Below are 16,476 nucleotides of genomic sequence, written 5' to 3'. Positions count from 1 at the left end.
ACTTCAAATCCATTTACTAATAACCAAATATCTTTGTCTTTTATCGTTGGCCATACAATACTTACCACTTGCCATCAAGTCGGCATCCCATGTGTGTCAGCTTAGATCTGTGCCCATAGGGTGTTCAAGGACTGACTTTGGGGAGTAGATAGCCAGGCCTTTCTTCTGAGGTGCCTTTGGGTGGACTTGTACCTCCAGTCTTTTGGTTAGCAGCTAAGACCATTAACCGTTTTCATCACCCTGAGACTGCATGTAGTACTTGTTCTTAGCTGGCATCAAGGTGGCCCTTAAGTCATGGTGGCCCCATGCGCAACAGGATTATATCATAGCTATCCATAGGGTTTTAGTTGGCTGATTTTTGAAATTAGGTCACCAGGCCTTTCTTCCTAGTCTGTCTCAGTTTGGAAGCTTCTGTGAAACCTGAACACAAGCCTCCACTAACTGATAGGTTGTGGCTCTCACTGAGGTACACACTGGCTGGGAATCGAACCTAGATCTCATATATGGAAGGCGATAATTCTTTCCTGAATTGTACTTTAGAGAAATGCCCATGGAATATGTGGAATATTACCAAATTTGTGCTTAAAATATGGAATCATAAGTTCATAACACCAGATCAAAAGCTTCAATTATTCGGCGTAAATCCTAACCACTCTTCAGTTTCCCACACTGGTTAGTGTTGAGTGTGACCAGCATCCTGGACTGATTGCTGACGGAGTTTGTCGTTGAACGTTTTCCAGACCTCAAGCAGTGGAAGGCACTCTGTTCGCATCACTGGCCTCAGTACTATCGATTTCCGAGCTGGCTTTTCCCGAAAGCCGACCCTGGACTTCAAAAAAACAGTCAGCAGACCGGTGCAAGGTTTGTATGTGCACATTTCTTAAACTGGCACAATCAATACCTAATCAAGAATATTTCTTGGACTGTCTGTGATTTTGTAATTTTGTATATTCAGTAAAATTGGGAAACACAGCATCTTTACTTTTAAAATGATTGCTGTCTTTACCAAGTCAGTCTTCTTCAAAGTGTGGTTCCAAGACCAATAATATCAAACTCACTCAGGAAATTAAAATCTAAAAATTAAGATTGCTAGGCCCCACCCTAGAGCTCCTGAGTCAGAAGGCAGGGCCCAGGAATATGCATTTTAGTGAACACCCCTATAGATTTCCATACTTACTAAGCTTTGAGGACCACAGACTTAGACTTTGAGATTTTTTTTCTTATTAAGTCTACCATTTGTTTTGGTGTCTTGATGAAAATGTGTGTGCAAATATAGCTGAAAAAATTAACGATACCATGTACCCATGTTCCAAGATGAAATTTTTGCTGATTTTTAAAGCTTATTCCTCTTACTTTATTCATATGTAGAGTCATGGTTTTATCACTAGAAAAAAAGCTCATGCCTCCTGTGACTCTTAATTTTTTTTTCTGGTTATTCTTTTATTTGTATTGCTGCAATTTCTGGAAGGGTACACGATAGTGAATCTTTAAAAATGTCCATGTAATCAAGCATCCTATAACACAATGTTCACAGTTCTGATTTTTCGACATGTAAACATTGTTAAAATAGAATAAGAATAATGACTCCAGATTCCTGGAGTTTCTTTGGTCATGGATAAACTCTCTTTTATGTAGAAAAGATTCTACAACTCATCCACAATTGGTAGGACAGCCTGTAGTACTTATCCTTGTGGTACTTGTTATCTGTTATTGTAATGGAAATACTTATTTGGTATATAACCTCAATTGCATGTTACTCGTAAATGATAAAATCTTTCTTTTGTAGGAATACCTACCTATGTGTTGCTGAATACTTCTGGAATTTCCATTCCAGCTAGAGTAGATCGTCTTGAACTTCTAAGTATATCAGGCAGTTCTCTCAAGACTGTGCCTATTAAATACTACCCAGATCAAAAACCTTATGGCATATGGAATATTTCTGACTTCATTCCACCAAATGAAGCTTTCTTTCTTAAAGTCACAGGCTATGATAAGGATGGTTATCTCTTCCAGAGAGTGTCAAGTGTTTCCTTCTCTAGTATTGTCCCAGGTGAGACATTATTTTCTTTTTTTTCAACACTAGCATATTTTGCTATTGATGGCTTAAGGGGGTTGGTATGGTCAGATAGGTTTTAAAAAAAAAAACTATAAATCATAAATAATATCCTCACATTTAACTGTTACCAAATTAATGGGTGTTCACATTTAGGTAACACAATTATTTTTCACCATAAAATAACACATCTGAAATTTCATGTTAAGTCTTATTGATCATAAAATCCCAAAACCAAACCCACTGCCGCCCAGTCAGTTTCCATTCATAACGACCCTATAGGACAGAAAAGAATCACCCCATAGTGTTTCCAAGGTTGTAAGTACTTACGGAAGCAGACTGCCACATCTTTCTCCCTTGGAGCAGCTGGTGAGTTTTAACCGCTAACCTTTTGGTTAGCAGCCCAGTGCTTTAACCACTGTGCCATCAGGGCTCTACTGATCATAGATCTGGGAATTTTTATTTCTTAGTGAATGTAAGAAACTCAAACTAGGAAACTCTGGTACTCTTCCTCCTCCTAAAAAAAACTGGCACATATGTTTGGTTAAACTGTCTAAATTGAGTAAATGTTTATATATTGAAAACTATATAACTTTCTCCTCCATGAACAGTAGTTCATTGTAAATGAGCGGTGATTACTCTGGCTTTATTTATTTTGTTTATTAGTTAACTCCACAAAAACAAACCCATAGCTGTTGAGTCGATTCTGACTCATAGCTACCCTGTAGGACAGAGTGGAACTGCTCCATAGAGTTTCTAAGGCTATAATCTTTCTGGAAGCAGACTGCCACATCTTTCTCCCATGGAGTAGCTGGTAGATTTGAACCACTGACCCTTCTGTTAGCAGCTGAGCAAGAGCTTAACCACTGTGCCGCCAGTTCTCCTGGTTAGTTACTTAGTTAATTCTAATCTAGTTACTTATATTATTTGCTACTAGACAGAGATGAAATCACAGGTTACGGACTATTTGGTGACATCAGCTATATTTGCACTATTTCTGAAGGCTGATGGCTAAACTCTGACCAAAACTTTCGGACTTTAGCTTGCACCATTGACTGACAAAGGTATAGAGGATTATTTTCTAAAATTATGCTATCGGGTAGAGGAACAAGAGTTTACCATTTTATACCCAAGGTTGTGGTCTGGGAAATTCTGTAACCCATAGCCCATTGCCGTTGAGTCGCTTCCTACTCATAGCTACCCTAGAGGACAGAGTAGAATTGCCCCATAGTGTTTCCAAGGCTGTAATCTTTATGTAAGCAAACTGCCACATCTTCCTTCTGCCAAGCAGCTCATGCATTCAAATCACCGACCTTTTGGTTACTGACCAAGCGCTTTATCCACTGCGCCACCAGGGTTCCCTTGGGAAATTCTGTCACTGTTGTTTAATAGTTGTAGAATGGTGAGAGTAGAGCCAACCTAAGTATTTTCTCATATACAGTATTCAAAGTTAGTCAGTGTAGCACCCAATTTGAATGTTACAAAATGTATTTAATTTTTGAAATACCCTATGTATTTGACTCTAGGATATGTGGGTTATTTTCATACTTTTATATTTTTGAAATTAAAACATGCCTTGCAATTGATAATGTAACGTATTTGACAGTTTTTTTTCTTTTTTCTATCTTATTGGTACAAAAAATAATTTTGTGTCTTAAAATCAGTGGAGGTTTAGATTCAGTCAATACCATAGTTAATGAATACCCAAAAAGATATCCGGAAATGAATGGGCTTTGAACCAATAAAGGTAGTTAATATGATTTTTCAGGGATTTGGATTAATTGGAATGCAGAGAGTTTCTTGGCATAATATGACTATAATGCTTGTGAACAGATTCACAGGAAATGCTCAACAGTTTTGTGACCTTCTTGCCCATGTTCTTTTTTTCTAGATGCTCCCAAAGTTACAATGCCCAAGAAAACCCCAGGATATTACCTGCAGCCAGGCCTAATTCCCTGCTCTGTTGAGAGTCTTTTGCCTTTTACTTTGAGCTTTGTCAGAAATGGAGTTACACTCGGAGTAGACCAGTATTTAAAGTGTGTAAATGTTTCTTTTAATAATGATTTATAGCATTAAAATATGAATGCAAATAGATAATGATTTTGATGCACATTTTTTCTTGGAAATTCTCACTTAATTGCTCCATAGTCTTGGGATATAAAAAAAACAAACCAAACCCTTTGCCGTCGAGCCGATTCCAACTCACAGAGACCTATAGAACAGAGTAGAACTGCCTCATACGGCTTCCAAGGTTGTAGTCTTTAGGGAAGCAGAGTGCCACATCTTCCTTCTGTGGAACAGCTGATGGGTTCAAATTGCCAACCTTTTGGTTAGCAGCCAAGTGCTTAAACACTGTGACACCAGTGTTCCTGTCTTAGGATATAGCAGTGGTCACATCAGACATAAATCTGTGCCCTCCTGGAGCTTATATTGTAATTGACAGAGACAGACAAAATATAATAGATGTAATATTATAGCAAATTCTAGAGTATGTAAAAAAAAGTGTTCAAGGGTGGATTAAAGTCTTATAGGATCGGAATTTTATATAATTAGGAATCCCTTGTTAAGGCAAAGAATACAAAATTATGAATACAAAGTTAAGGTAGTGGATGTTTTAAATGAGAGGCCTTAAAGCGTAATCTTTATTGGTTTCAGGGTAAATCTACCTCTGAATATGATTTTCAGTGATAAAATACTAAAACCAGTTGCCATTAAGTCAATTCTGATTGTGACCCCATGTGTGTCAGAGTAAAACTGTGCTCCATAGGGTTTTCAATGGCCAAGTTTTCAGAAGTAGATCACAGACCTTTCTTCAAAAGCACCTCCGGGTAGACTCAAACCCCCAACTTTTCAGTTGGCAGCTGAGTGCATTACCTGTTTGCATCACCCAGGGACTCTTAAGACTTGGGGAAGAAAAGTAGAGCAAGTTAAATGGGATGAGGAATACTAGTAGTTGGGAGAGTATGGTTTTGGCTAAAAAAGCCCTGATGGAGCAGTGGTTAAGCACTCAGCTGCCAACCAAAAGGTCAGTGGTTTGAACCCACCAGCCACTCCATGGGAGAAAGATGTGGCAGTCTGCTTCCATAGAGATTTACAGCCCTGGAAACCCTGTGGGGCAGTTCTACCTTGTCCCATAGGGTCGTTATGAATTGGAATCGACTAGACATAGGTAGGTTTGGTTTTGGGTGGGTTTTGGGTAAGTTGCAATTTTAAAATTGAGGAAAAGGGGCATTAGACCAAAGACCTGACGATGGCGAGAGAGCCAGTTGCACGTGTGTCTAGGGTTAGAGTGTTCAGACAGCAGAAACAGCAACTGCAGCGCCCTGAGGCAGAAATGGACCAGGGGGGGAAAAACAAAACAAAACAGGAAGGAGGTCAGTGTAGATGGATCCCAATAAGCCAGGAGGAGAAGGGTTGGGAATGAGGCTAGGGAGATGTGGTGTGTGCTAAGGGTGGAGGTACTGGTGGACCAGAACACATATAGCTAGTGCATGTAACGATCAACAGGAGTGGGCCAGGAGGCACCAATTTTCCTTGTGAAGATGGGCGACTCCTTTAGACAAATCTCAGTAACTTAGTGATAGTTACTGAGTTCATTTTGAGAACTGGGAGGACGATGATTTCTGGAAAGTGTTGTTTTTAACTTACTGTAAAACAAAATACATTTTTGGGAAAAACTCTAGGAAATGTTTTATAAAACTTTTACACTGTTAATTCAATATTAACATAAGTAACTTCCATAGGACACTATTTGTCAATCTCAGTTTATACAATGCCTTTACGGGAGGTCATTTTAAGAAAAATCTATGACAGGAATGTTCATTATAATTTTAGAAAAATTTCCATTCTTTAAAGTTTGAACTGTACTATTTCCTGCTACTATTTTTACATAGTACATCTCAGTGATTTACTTAGCTGCTGGTTAATACTCTCACCAGGATATCAAATGATGAAGCTATATGACTGATGGAGTCAAATAACTCTACTTCATATTTAAACAATAACCTTTTTTAGAGACACTTGGGAAACTTTATAAACATTAATTCATTACCTCCACACAGACTCTGGGAGGTAAGCCACAAAAATTCCTTTTCTCATTTTTCCAGCTCTGTGGCCCAAAGATATGACAAGCTTTGCTGATGTACATTAAGCATTTTGGATGTGAGGCGCTGGAGGCAAAATTAGTCATGGGTGATGATGGACTGATATTTCAGTCCTCATTTCGTCATATATCTCTGCCTCATTTCCTCATATATCTCTGCCTCCTTTCCTCATATATCTCTGCCTCATTTCCTCGTATATCTCTGCCTCATTTCCTTGTATATCTCTGCCTCATTTCCTCGTATATCTCTGCCTCCTTTCCTCATGTATCTCTGCCTCCTTTCCTCATATATCTCTGCCTCCTTTCCTCATGTATCTCTGCCTCATTTCCTCATATATCTCTGCCTCATTTCCTCATGTGTCTCTGCCTCATTTCCTCATGTATCTCTGCCTCATTTCCTCGTGTATCTCTGCCTCATTTCCTCGTGTATCTCTGCCTCATTTCCTCATATATCTCTGCCTCATTTACTCATGTATCTCTGCCTCATTTCCTCATATATCTCTGCCTCATTTCCTCATGTAACTCTGCCTCATTTACTCGTATACCTCTGCCTCATTTCCTCATATACCTCTGCCTCATTTCCTCACATATCTCTGCCTCATTTCCTCATATATCTCTGCCTCATTTCCTCACGTATCTCTGCCTCATTTCCTCGTATATCTCTGCCTCATTTACTCATATATCTCTGCCTTAAGTTTCCTAATAATTGAAGACATGACTTAGTCTTTGTTTATGTCATCCACTTTGGTCACTAGGGAATGTAAGAGAGGATTTATCTGCGTTAGCAGCAGGACATATTTCTTCCTTATTTTTATGCTTTCTTCCCTATTTCCAAAGGCCACCCATTAGAACTTTTTAATTGTAGCCATATAGTGCTTAATGTTAACTGAGAAGGCTGCAAGAAAAAAAAGAATCGTTTTCATTCAGTATTTCTTAAACAAGAAAGGAACAAATACACCCACTCTTCGCTCATGGAAGTGGTGAGGTTCCAAAAACCAGGTCATTGTGCAAAAATCAGCATTATGTGAAAATGGAGGCTGACCACATCAGATCACAAAATGGGTGGTAACTACATCATTACATAACTGCCAACTTACGTTATTACATAACTGCCAGCCCAGTCAAGTTGACACAACCTTAACCATCACAGCCAGCATTACTCTCGCCTTGTACCTTGGCATTCGTTACTGTCTAACGTAAAAAATTGTTAATGTGTAAAATAGTCAGATAGTAGATTTTTTACTATTGTCGTAAATGTGAAATGTCAGATAATGAGATAATCAATAAGTGAGGAGTAGATATATAACAATAAAGAACATTCTCCAATCAGTAAACTAGTTATGTGCCTTTGAACAAATTACCTGTCCTTCTTTCTAGATTTCCATTTTCTTGCTTTGTAAATGAGGAACTTGGGACTACAAGAATAGTCACTTTTTGTCCCAAAATTTCCATGAATCTAAGCTTTTGATAAATTCTAATATATGCTCAGCTCTGAAGTAGACACTGCAAAGAACACTAAACACTTATGTATTCCAAATTCCTACCTTCCTGGAGTTTACCAATACCGAGATGATAACATTATTTATAAAGCTGTACTTAATATACTGTTATTAAGCATTCAGGATACAGCTTAGGTGATCAGGGCACTATGGAGTTGAGTAATATTTCATTGTCTCCTGAAAGTGACAGTAAGGACCAGTGGTACATAATGTGTACAGAATTAAGTTAGGAAACAACATCAAACAGCCTATAAATGAGTACTGAAGTGAAGATTCTTAGCTACTGAAATATCTGGAGTAGTGACCTTGCTTGGTTTTTTGCCGATATGATGATAAGAACCTGTGTCTTAACTTCCTCTTAAAAACCCTAGGTCAGCGATGAATCCAGATTAAGAGCTTAGTAAGTTCTTCATGGTTATTTGGTGATTGGTGTGGTTTGTTTGGATAAGGAGTGACCTGGATTTATCATTATGAGGTATTACATATTATGCCACATTCAGACTCCAGTTGGAGATGTTGACTATGCAGTAGGCTTTGTATTTAATCTGTATCTTGAGTGTTTAACAAGAGCATGAACAGCTAAAGATAATTGCAAGAAAAAAATGAGAACATTTATGATATTTCAACCATATTATAAAACAGGGTAATACCTGTTTTTGTAGATGATTGGAATCTTTCAAACAAGGATTAAATATTCATTACTTGGACACTTAAAGGAAATGAGAAATAATTTCACTGGTGTTAGAGGACAAAGAATAAGTATTAAATGAATGGATGAACGATTTAACAGGGATTAAATTTTTTTTTTTTCTAAAACGTCGATCTTGACAATAAACATAATTATTTTCATTCTTCATTGTATGTGTGTGTGTGTATAATCAGATATGGTATATAGCTCCATGTGGAACTTATATATAAGAAAGTTAAGGACAATTTATCTTCTTAGAATAAAAAAGTCCTGTTTTCTCCCTTCAAAATTTTCAATTACCTGGTTAAATTGCTTTGACTAAGAACCTCATGCAACATGACCAAAAACTGGAAAAGATAGGGGAAGGAAGGAGGGCTTTATAAGCATTTCTGCCGTCAGCTCTATCATCTTCTATTTTGACATAGTCAGAAAATGTTTCCTTAAAGACATTTTCAGTCTCCATAATTTATCTGGCCTTTGTTGTATCTTTTGCTCAGAGCAGAAGAGCTTAACTTTCTAATTATGGGAGGAAAAAAAGCAGTGTCTCATTCTGTAATTCAAAGTTATATAAGAACTTTGCGGCTTCATTTATTTTCTTTCTAGCATTCTTTTAAACGAATGCTTCAAAACGAATACTGAAATCATTATTTTCCACTTGCCCTTGTTTTTATAGTAACTGAAAGGCTCTCTTTTCTTACCCCAGAGAATCTGCCAGTGTGAACTGGGAGATTGAGAAAGTGACGTTATCTGACGAAGGCTTCTATGAATGCGTAGCCATCAGCAGGGCAGGCACTGGACAGGCACAGACTTTTTTTGACGTATCAGGTAAGTATCACTAGTGTCTTTGTAGTTGCCTGAGTATTGACGCAGTTATAGAGATGGGTTATTTGCTAATCATTTTGCATTTATACAATTTTCCTTATGATTATTTGATTATAATCTATCTCCGCACTGAATCTGAACCCAAATCCTGGCTTTAACACCTATCAGCTGTATGACCTGGGTCAATTACTCAACACTTAGTGCTTTGGCTTCCCAATCTACAAAATGAGGATAGTAATGGTCTCTATCTCATGAAGAAACTATGTGGATTAAACTAGATAATATGTAAAGTATATAGAAGAGAGCCTGACACATAGAAGCACTTAATAGACACTAGGTTTTATTGTCATCAACAGTGGGCTTAAACATAGCAATGATTGTGAGGATGGCACAGGACTGGGCAGTGTTTTGTTCTGTTTTACATAGGGTCGCTATGAGTTGGAATTGACTCCATGGCACCTAACAACAACAAATCATCATAATCATGATTGTTATTATTGATTTTTTTTTTTTATTATAGTGGCTTAACAAAATTTTTTACATGGTCATATAAACTTTCTTTTCCTGGCTCCTGTATTCATAGTGAGCAGAGTGCTCATATCAGTGGGTTCTGACATCTAAATTGAAGACAATTATGAAAGTGAGCAGATTCTAGGAACACGGGATCTCATTGACAATACTGGTACTAAGGAAGGTGGAAGGAATGCTAATTATTTTACATTCAGATTGTATGTTTCCTATGAATAAATGGAAGACAATTCTCATGATATTTGTGAGAGAGAATACAGTAAATTGAAAAAAATTTGTTTTCCTCTAATTACCAGAATTCTTACCAAAAAAAAAAAAAAAGGATAACCATATATAATCAGTGATCAGGATTTAAGTAAACACTTACTTGGCATAGACCTAGAACTTTATTGGACACTTTGTTTTGACTGAATTCTTTTCTCCTTGCCTTGCAGACTAGTGTTGCTGTTAGTTGTTTAATTGCAACCCTCTGCTGACCTAAATGTGGCTGCTTTTCTATGACTGCCAAGTTCATAAGGATGCTTGTGTCTGCTCTGAGCATAGATAGGCATTTTTCTCGAGACAACTTAAGACAAAAGAAGTTTTATAATTTTAAGGTTGTTTATAAGCCTAGAATTTGTTTTGCTTGCTGTCAATATGTCCAAACAGAACTTTAAAACGGAGGCGTGCAAGTCAGCCGAGTACCTTCTTCTTGCAGTAAAACTATTTGTATTCTCTTATTCTTAGAAAAATAAATCTTGTCTTCTGAAATGTTTTCAATTTAACCAGTTGACATACATCATAAACTATTTGTTTTTTTTTTCTTTTTCATCTCCAATAATCTAGGCAAGCACTGGAATGGTGTCAACATTCTTGAGCTTCTGGGAAAACAAACACTTGAGCATTTGAGTTTTTTTCCCAGTATATTAATTAAGGGAAGGACAACAGGGAAGAGGGTTGAGTGAGCTGATTCAGACGTCTTGCAGAAATAACTGGGAAGTGCCAGCAAGAACTTGTAAACTGACTGTTATGAACTTGTCTCAGTTGTGTCAGTAACTTCCATGTGTGTGTTCCACACATGCCCTTCTAGTATGAATCCTCCCTCAGTTTTGAGGCTCCTTCTCTGGTCCCTTAATCCTAGCCTCAGTCAGGCTTTCACTTAGGCCTGCTGCCCCTCATACTTCCAGGACCAGTCATTTCTGGTGATCTATAATCTTGGCTGCCTTCTCAAACTGCTATAGTTTCCCCCCATCATTTCCTCCCTCCCTACCAAATCATTTCACACTTGCATAAATATTTCGGTGGGCGTAAGATTTATTATCTCCAGGTATCTGTGCAGTGGTGGTATTGTATATCATTATTCCAAATTTCATCTCCCCCTGTATGTTATAGGAAAGCTGGCATTTTACATATTTGCATTTGTATTTGGACAGGAAATAGACTCTAATGCAGAGAATTGCATGCAAGAGGGTTATTGGGGAGTTCTCCAGGGCAAAGCACATGCTAGAGAGTAAGGGAAGTGGGAGAACCTGAGCTGTGATGCAATTGCAACAGGGGCCTCCACTGATCCTACGGGGACCTCTGGAGATGTGGTGGCCTGGAATTGAGGCAAGAGAGTTGACCTTTGCTTCTTCATTGAAAAATCACCGCGTGAGGGTTGCCGTGGGAAGGGGGCCTAGTCTTGACTGAGTCAATAGCCAACAATCAGGCAGCTGGGGAAATGAGTGTGTCGGTCATGAAGAGGGATCTGGGCATACACTGAGTGTCCACAACACGCCTATAATGACTTTTGCATTTTCTAAATACTTCCTAAAATCCCTAGTATAGTTGAAGAGATTCATTTAAAGAGAGAAAAAAAAATATGTATATATATAAAACATGTTGTGATCTGCAGAAGATTTTGATAGAACGTGAATATGTACACGCACACACAATCACTTTCAGGTTTAAATAGTTTCAGTTTTAAATAGTATAGTAGAAGGGTAAAATTTAATCTTCAATGTTCTGATACTCTTTTGCATTTAAACTAAAACAGACAGATGGATTTCCAGCTAACACAGATTTCCATAGTATTTATTGCTGTGTTATTGCTCAATAGTGGTTTCTCACATCAAATAATTTTAAAGCATATGGGCCTCACAGCTAACTAGAGCAATATGCGATTCTGTCCAGAAATGTTGGTTAGATATTTAACTAGCAATTGGCTTTTGGCAACTTCTGAAATATACATCCAAGACAATGCCTTTTGCGTACATCTGTGTATATATGACTTTATTAAAGGACTAACCCTACTATTCACTTAACCTTCTTAAAACCATTACCCATGCTGGCTGGGGGAATAATTGTCTTATTCTGTTGCCATGCATGTCTTGTTAATGAGATTTTAACCCTACTTATTATAAGGAACCTTGGAGCCCTGGTGGCGCAGCAGTTAAGACCTTGGCTGCTAACCAAAAGTTTGACAGTTTGAATCTACTAGCTGCTCGTTGGAAACCCTATGGGGCAGTTCTCCTCTGGCCTATAGAGCCACTATGAGTTGGAATTGACTTGACGGCAATGGGTTTGGTTTATATTAGATATTGGCACATCTTTCCTATGTCTACTATATTTTGTGGGCTATTTTCTTTAAAACGCTAAATATGTATATGCATATTTAAATTTTTTAAAATATCTATAAATTCGACTTTCATCAAAACTCAATACAATATTTGCCTCAGTCCACAGTCCTAAATAGTCTAATCGTATCTTTTTGCCGTGCTTCTTCTACTCTTACATGTCTATAGTTTATAGATTTGGGCTGGGGTATACTTTAGTATACAAATGCGTGCTACATTTTGAACACATCTTTTAAATCAGTGACAGCATTCTTGAGGTCATAGGCATATGCATTCATCAATAACTTCTGTTGTTCTACATATTTCGTATTAGCTCTTCAATAAATACTCATTAAATTTTCAAACCATATCTGTAAGTGAGCAAAATGGCCTTTGGATCTCATGATTTGAACCTTTTGATTTCACACAGAGCCCCCTCCTGTCATCCAAGTGCCTAATAATATTACAATCACTCCTGGAGAAAGAACAGTTTTGACCTGTCTCGTCGTCAGTGCAGTGGATTACAATCTAACCTGGCAGAGGAATGACAGAGATATCAAACTGGCAGACCCAGCGAGAATTAAGGTCTTGGCTAACCTCTCATTGGAGCTCAAGAATGTCAAGTTCAGTGATGCCGGAGCATATCACTGTATCGCTTCCAGTGAAGGAGGATCATCAGCTGCTTCAGTGTTCCTCACAGTACAAGGTATGGTACTTGTGTTAACTTCTGAATTATGGTATTTTTCTGTCTTCCTCCTTAGATCACTGTCCTCTCAAGCCTGCCACCAAAGAGTGACAGTATCTACACAAACAGTGACAGTTTTGAATGATAGGATGCTTGTGTCTTTTCAGTGGTCTATAGCTGTCTAAACTGGAAACTAAGACATCATTAACGAATAGATGAGTTTAAAACAAACAAAATTAACCCTACTAGTTGGGTAGTTGAAGAGTTTTATTTTAGGAGAATATAAATAGAAATTGTCTTTGAATGGTTTAATAGTTTAAAAATGTGAATTAAAAAAATTTCTAATTGTTTTAATAATTTTTTCATAAAGTTCCCTCACAATTTTGAGTACTATATTATTTGTGTATATAACTAATTCACTTATTTTAAATAAAAATTTACGATGCTTCTCGTCCCAGTAAAGTTTTTCTGAAACTTAAGCAGAGTTTTTAACCTTATTTGTTGCCAACATGCACACACACCCATGCACATATACACAGTCCTTAGTAAATTATAAAGTAATGGTAAACTGTTCTTGAGTTATGTCTAAATAGACTAAATGTTCAGATAGCTGAAAACAAGTGTGTTAAAAGTGTGTGTTAAACTATATATCTCATTAAAGACTGTCAAATGAAGATTAGAAACATCTCTAAATCTTCACTTTATTAAAATTACATTTGGCTTCCAAATGTCTCTAGGCTAGCTGGGAGTCTAAACGTAATGAGCAAATTACTGTCAGCAGTTTTTCACTATAAAACTGAAAGGTTTAGTTGCTGCCCCAGCAAAGTATTTCATTTCAAATCCCTGATGTGGAAGACTGGTTACATCAGAATTGGGCCTGGCTATTTGGTTATGGTATTGGAACAAGTTTACAACGTGCCTGAAGTAACACTCTCATGTGATTTTAACAAGATTATCTAGGCAAATGACCATTGAGTTTCAAATGAATATTATTAATGGCAGAAAAGTGAAACTATGGTGAGAATTAACAAAACGGCTGATGTCTGATTCTGGTTTTCTTCCTGGTTTCTGAGATATATTCTGCAATCCGAGTATGTGTCTTTTGTTAGTTGAGTGAGTGAAATCTCTAGGGAAACATTGCTTTTATAAATGGTTCACTACATTTCCACATGGTTATACTGCCTAGATAATGTGACAATCTAAGTCGAAATATGATTTACAAGAACTTTGGAACAATTGAACGAAACAGATTGTTTCAGATAAAATAAATGACAACGAACTTCTGAAATTCGATCTTGGTTCTTGAGCTGAAGTTCCTGAGAAAGGAAAAGCAAAATAAAATCAGAACCTTCCTTGTATCCCCAGGTTCAGTTTTTAGACCATTAATATTCATTTTAGTGCATTAGAGCAGTGATTCTTCAACCTCTGTGGATAAGGAGTTATCCAAAGAACTTGTTAAAAATGAAAAGCAGATTCCTAACCCCAACCTTGGTGGCGTAGTGGTTAAAAGCTATGGCTGCTAACTAAAAGGTCAGCACTTTGAATCCGCCGGGTGCTCCTTGGAAACCCTGTGTGGCAGTTCTACTCTGTCCTATAAGGAAGGTCACTATGAGTCAGAATTGACTCAATAGCAACGGGTTTGGTTTTGGTTTAACCCCATGTCCAAAGACTCTGATTCTATAGGTCTACTGTGGGGACCGTAAAGCTGTATTTTTAGTAGGCAGCTAGGGTAATTCCAACAACAACTGAAAGGAGCATTTAAATCTTTTCTACAGAGCGAGCTGTATTACCTAGAAATGCATATTTTTAAGGGAAGCCCTGGACTCTTTTTTAGCTAGTAAAATAGAATCATTATTATCCAGTGATTTAAATAAGTGTTGAGGTAAGATGTTATATACTATGTTTTTATGCAAATGTGCACCTCTGACATTTGTTTGCCAACCACTGCCTCCCCCATGAGGTATTTTTGTAAGCAGGCTATGCTAGTTTTTTTTACAGCAACATAGTTGTGATGTAAATGATCTGCTGTGATGTAAATCCATTTAGAGTCATTCTTTTATGACTTGTCAAGTTGGCCTTGAGCTTGACAAAAAAATGTTGATGAATAAGCATGTTTTAAGAACCTAACAAAAAAATATATTCTTGAATTTATGACACTGTTTAATAGGAAATGAGAGACTGTAGCTACTTGTGGCCATCTGTATTATTTTATGGTTGCATGCAGTATTGAAAAACTATGGATATTTGATAAAGGAAACTGCTATACCCAGGGATATAATTCCTGAGAATATTAATAGAGTTAATGATATGGCTGTAAACTATTGGCATTGTCTTCTATTATAAATTAATTATGTTTTATGCAGTTAAATGTTTTAAAAAGCAGGAATAAAAACGTTCTAGAAAATTTCAAAGATAAAATAGTTACCTGAATTGAATGAATACTTAGAAATAGTTTTCTTGCTTACAGGGAACCGATAGCTTAATTCATAGCCTCATTTTATGTCGTTATGCCTCCACAGGTCTGTTTGGAAGCTGTATATATCTGGAATACTTTTTTTTTATATAATTTTTATTGTGCTTTAATTTTTTTTTTAAGTGAAAGTTTACAAATCAAGTCAGTCACACATAAGCCTATATACACCTTACTACATACTCCCATTTGCTCTCCCCCCTAATGAGTCAGCCCGCTCCCTCCCTCCAGTCTCTCCTTTTGTGACCGTTTTGCCAGTTTCTAACGCTCTCTACCCTCCCATCTCCCCTCCAGACTGGAGACCCCAACACAGTCTCAAGTGTCCACCCGATACAAGTAGCTCACTCTTCGTCAACATCTCTCTCCTACCCACTGTCCAGTCCCTTTCATGTCTGATGAGTTGTCGTCGGGAATGGTTCCTGTCCTGGGCCAACAGAAGGTTTGGGGACCATGACCGCAGGGATTCCTCTAGTCTCAGTCAGACCATCAAGTCTGGTCTTTTTATGAGAATTTGGGGTCTGCATCCCACTGTTCTGCTCCCTCAGGATTTCTCTGTTGTGCTCCCTATCAGGGCAGTCATCTGAAATACTTTTAAGACTTAAAATCCATTGTTCATAGAATTTTGGTAGTTTTACAAAATATAATTTGCAAGAATTTTATGCTTTAAAATACGTATGTCTAGCTATCTCCTCACCTAACTAAAATATCTATAAGGATCTCAAAAAGACAAAAACTAAGAACACCGAAAACCAACAGTAGCAATTAACAGTGGGAAAAAACCTGGGAGGAATTTTATTTATATTATATAAAAATAGTTTGTATAATATGTATGTATAATATCCAGTCACACCAACCCAGTTGCCATTGAGTCAATATACAGTAGAAGTGCTCCGTAGGATTTTCAGTGGCTGATTTTTCCAAAGTAGATCACCAGGCCTTTCTTCAGAGGCACCTCTGGGTAGACTTGAACCTCCAACCTTTTGGTTAGCAGCTAAGTGCATTAACCTTTGCACCACTCAACAACTCCATATACAGTATTAATAAGCATATATAATA

The 16,476-nt window shown here is 37.4% G+C and overlaps 1 protein-coding gene across 1 annotated transcript in view; it reads left to right on the top strand.

Annotated features, from left to right (window-relative positions):
- Positions 1-16,476, top strand: part of HMCN1 (hemicentin 1) — a 551,217-nt gene that overhangs the window by 217,923 nt on the left and 316,818 nt on the right. Inside the window, exons 7-11 of the mRNA XM_064276506.1 lie at positions 741-861; positions 1,787-2,050; positions 3,945-4,089; positions 9,046-9,167; positions 12,696-12,971. Of these exons, the coding sequence (XP_064132576.1) occupies positions 741-861; positions 1,787-2,050; positions 3,945-4,089; positions 9,046-9,167; positions 12,696-12,971 (928 nt within the window). The remainder of the gene's footprint in view (positions 1-740; positions 862-1,786; positions 2,051-3,944; positions 4,090-9,045; positions 9,168-12,695; positions 12,972-16,476) is intronic.

The sequence above is a fragment of the Loxodonta africana genome, chromosome 25, assembly GCF_030014295.1.
Source record: "Loxodonta africana isolate mLoxAfr1 chromosome 25, mLoxAfr1.hap2, whole genome shotgun sequence".
NCBI classification, from domain to species: Eukaryota; Metazoa; Chordata; class Mammalia; order Proboscidea; family Elephantidae; genus Loxodonta; species Loxodonta africana.
This window is presented reverse-complemented; position numbering and strand designations above follow the sequence as displayed.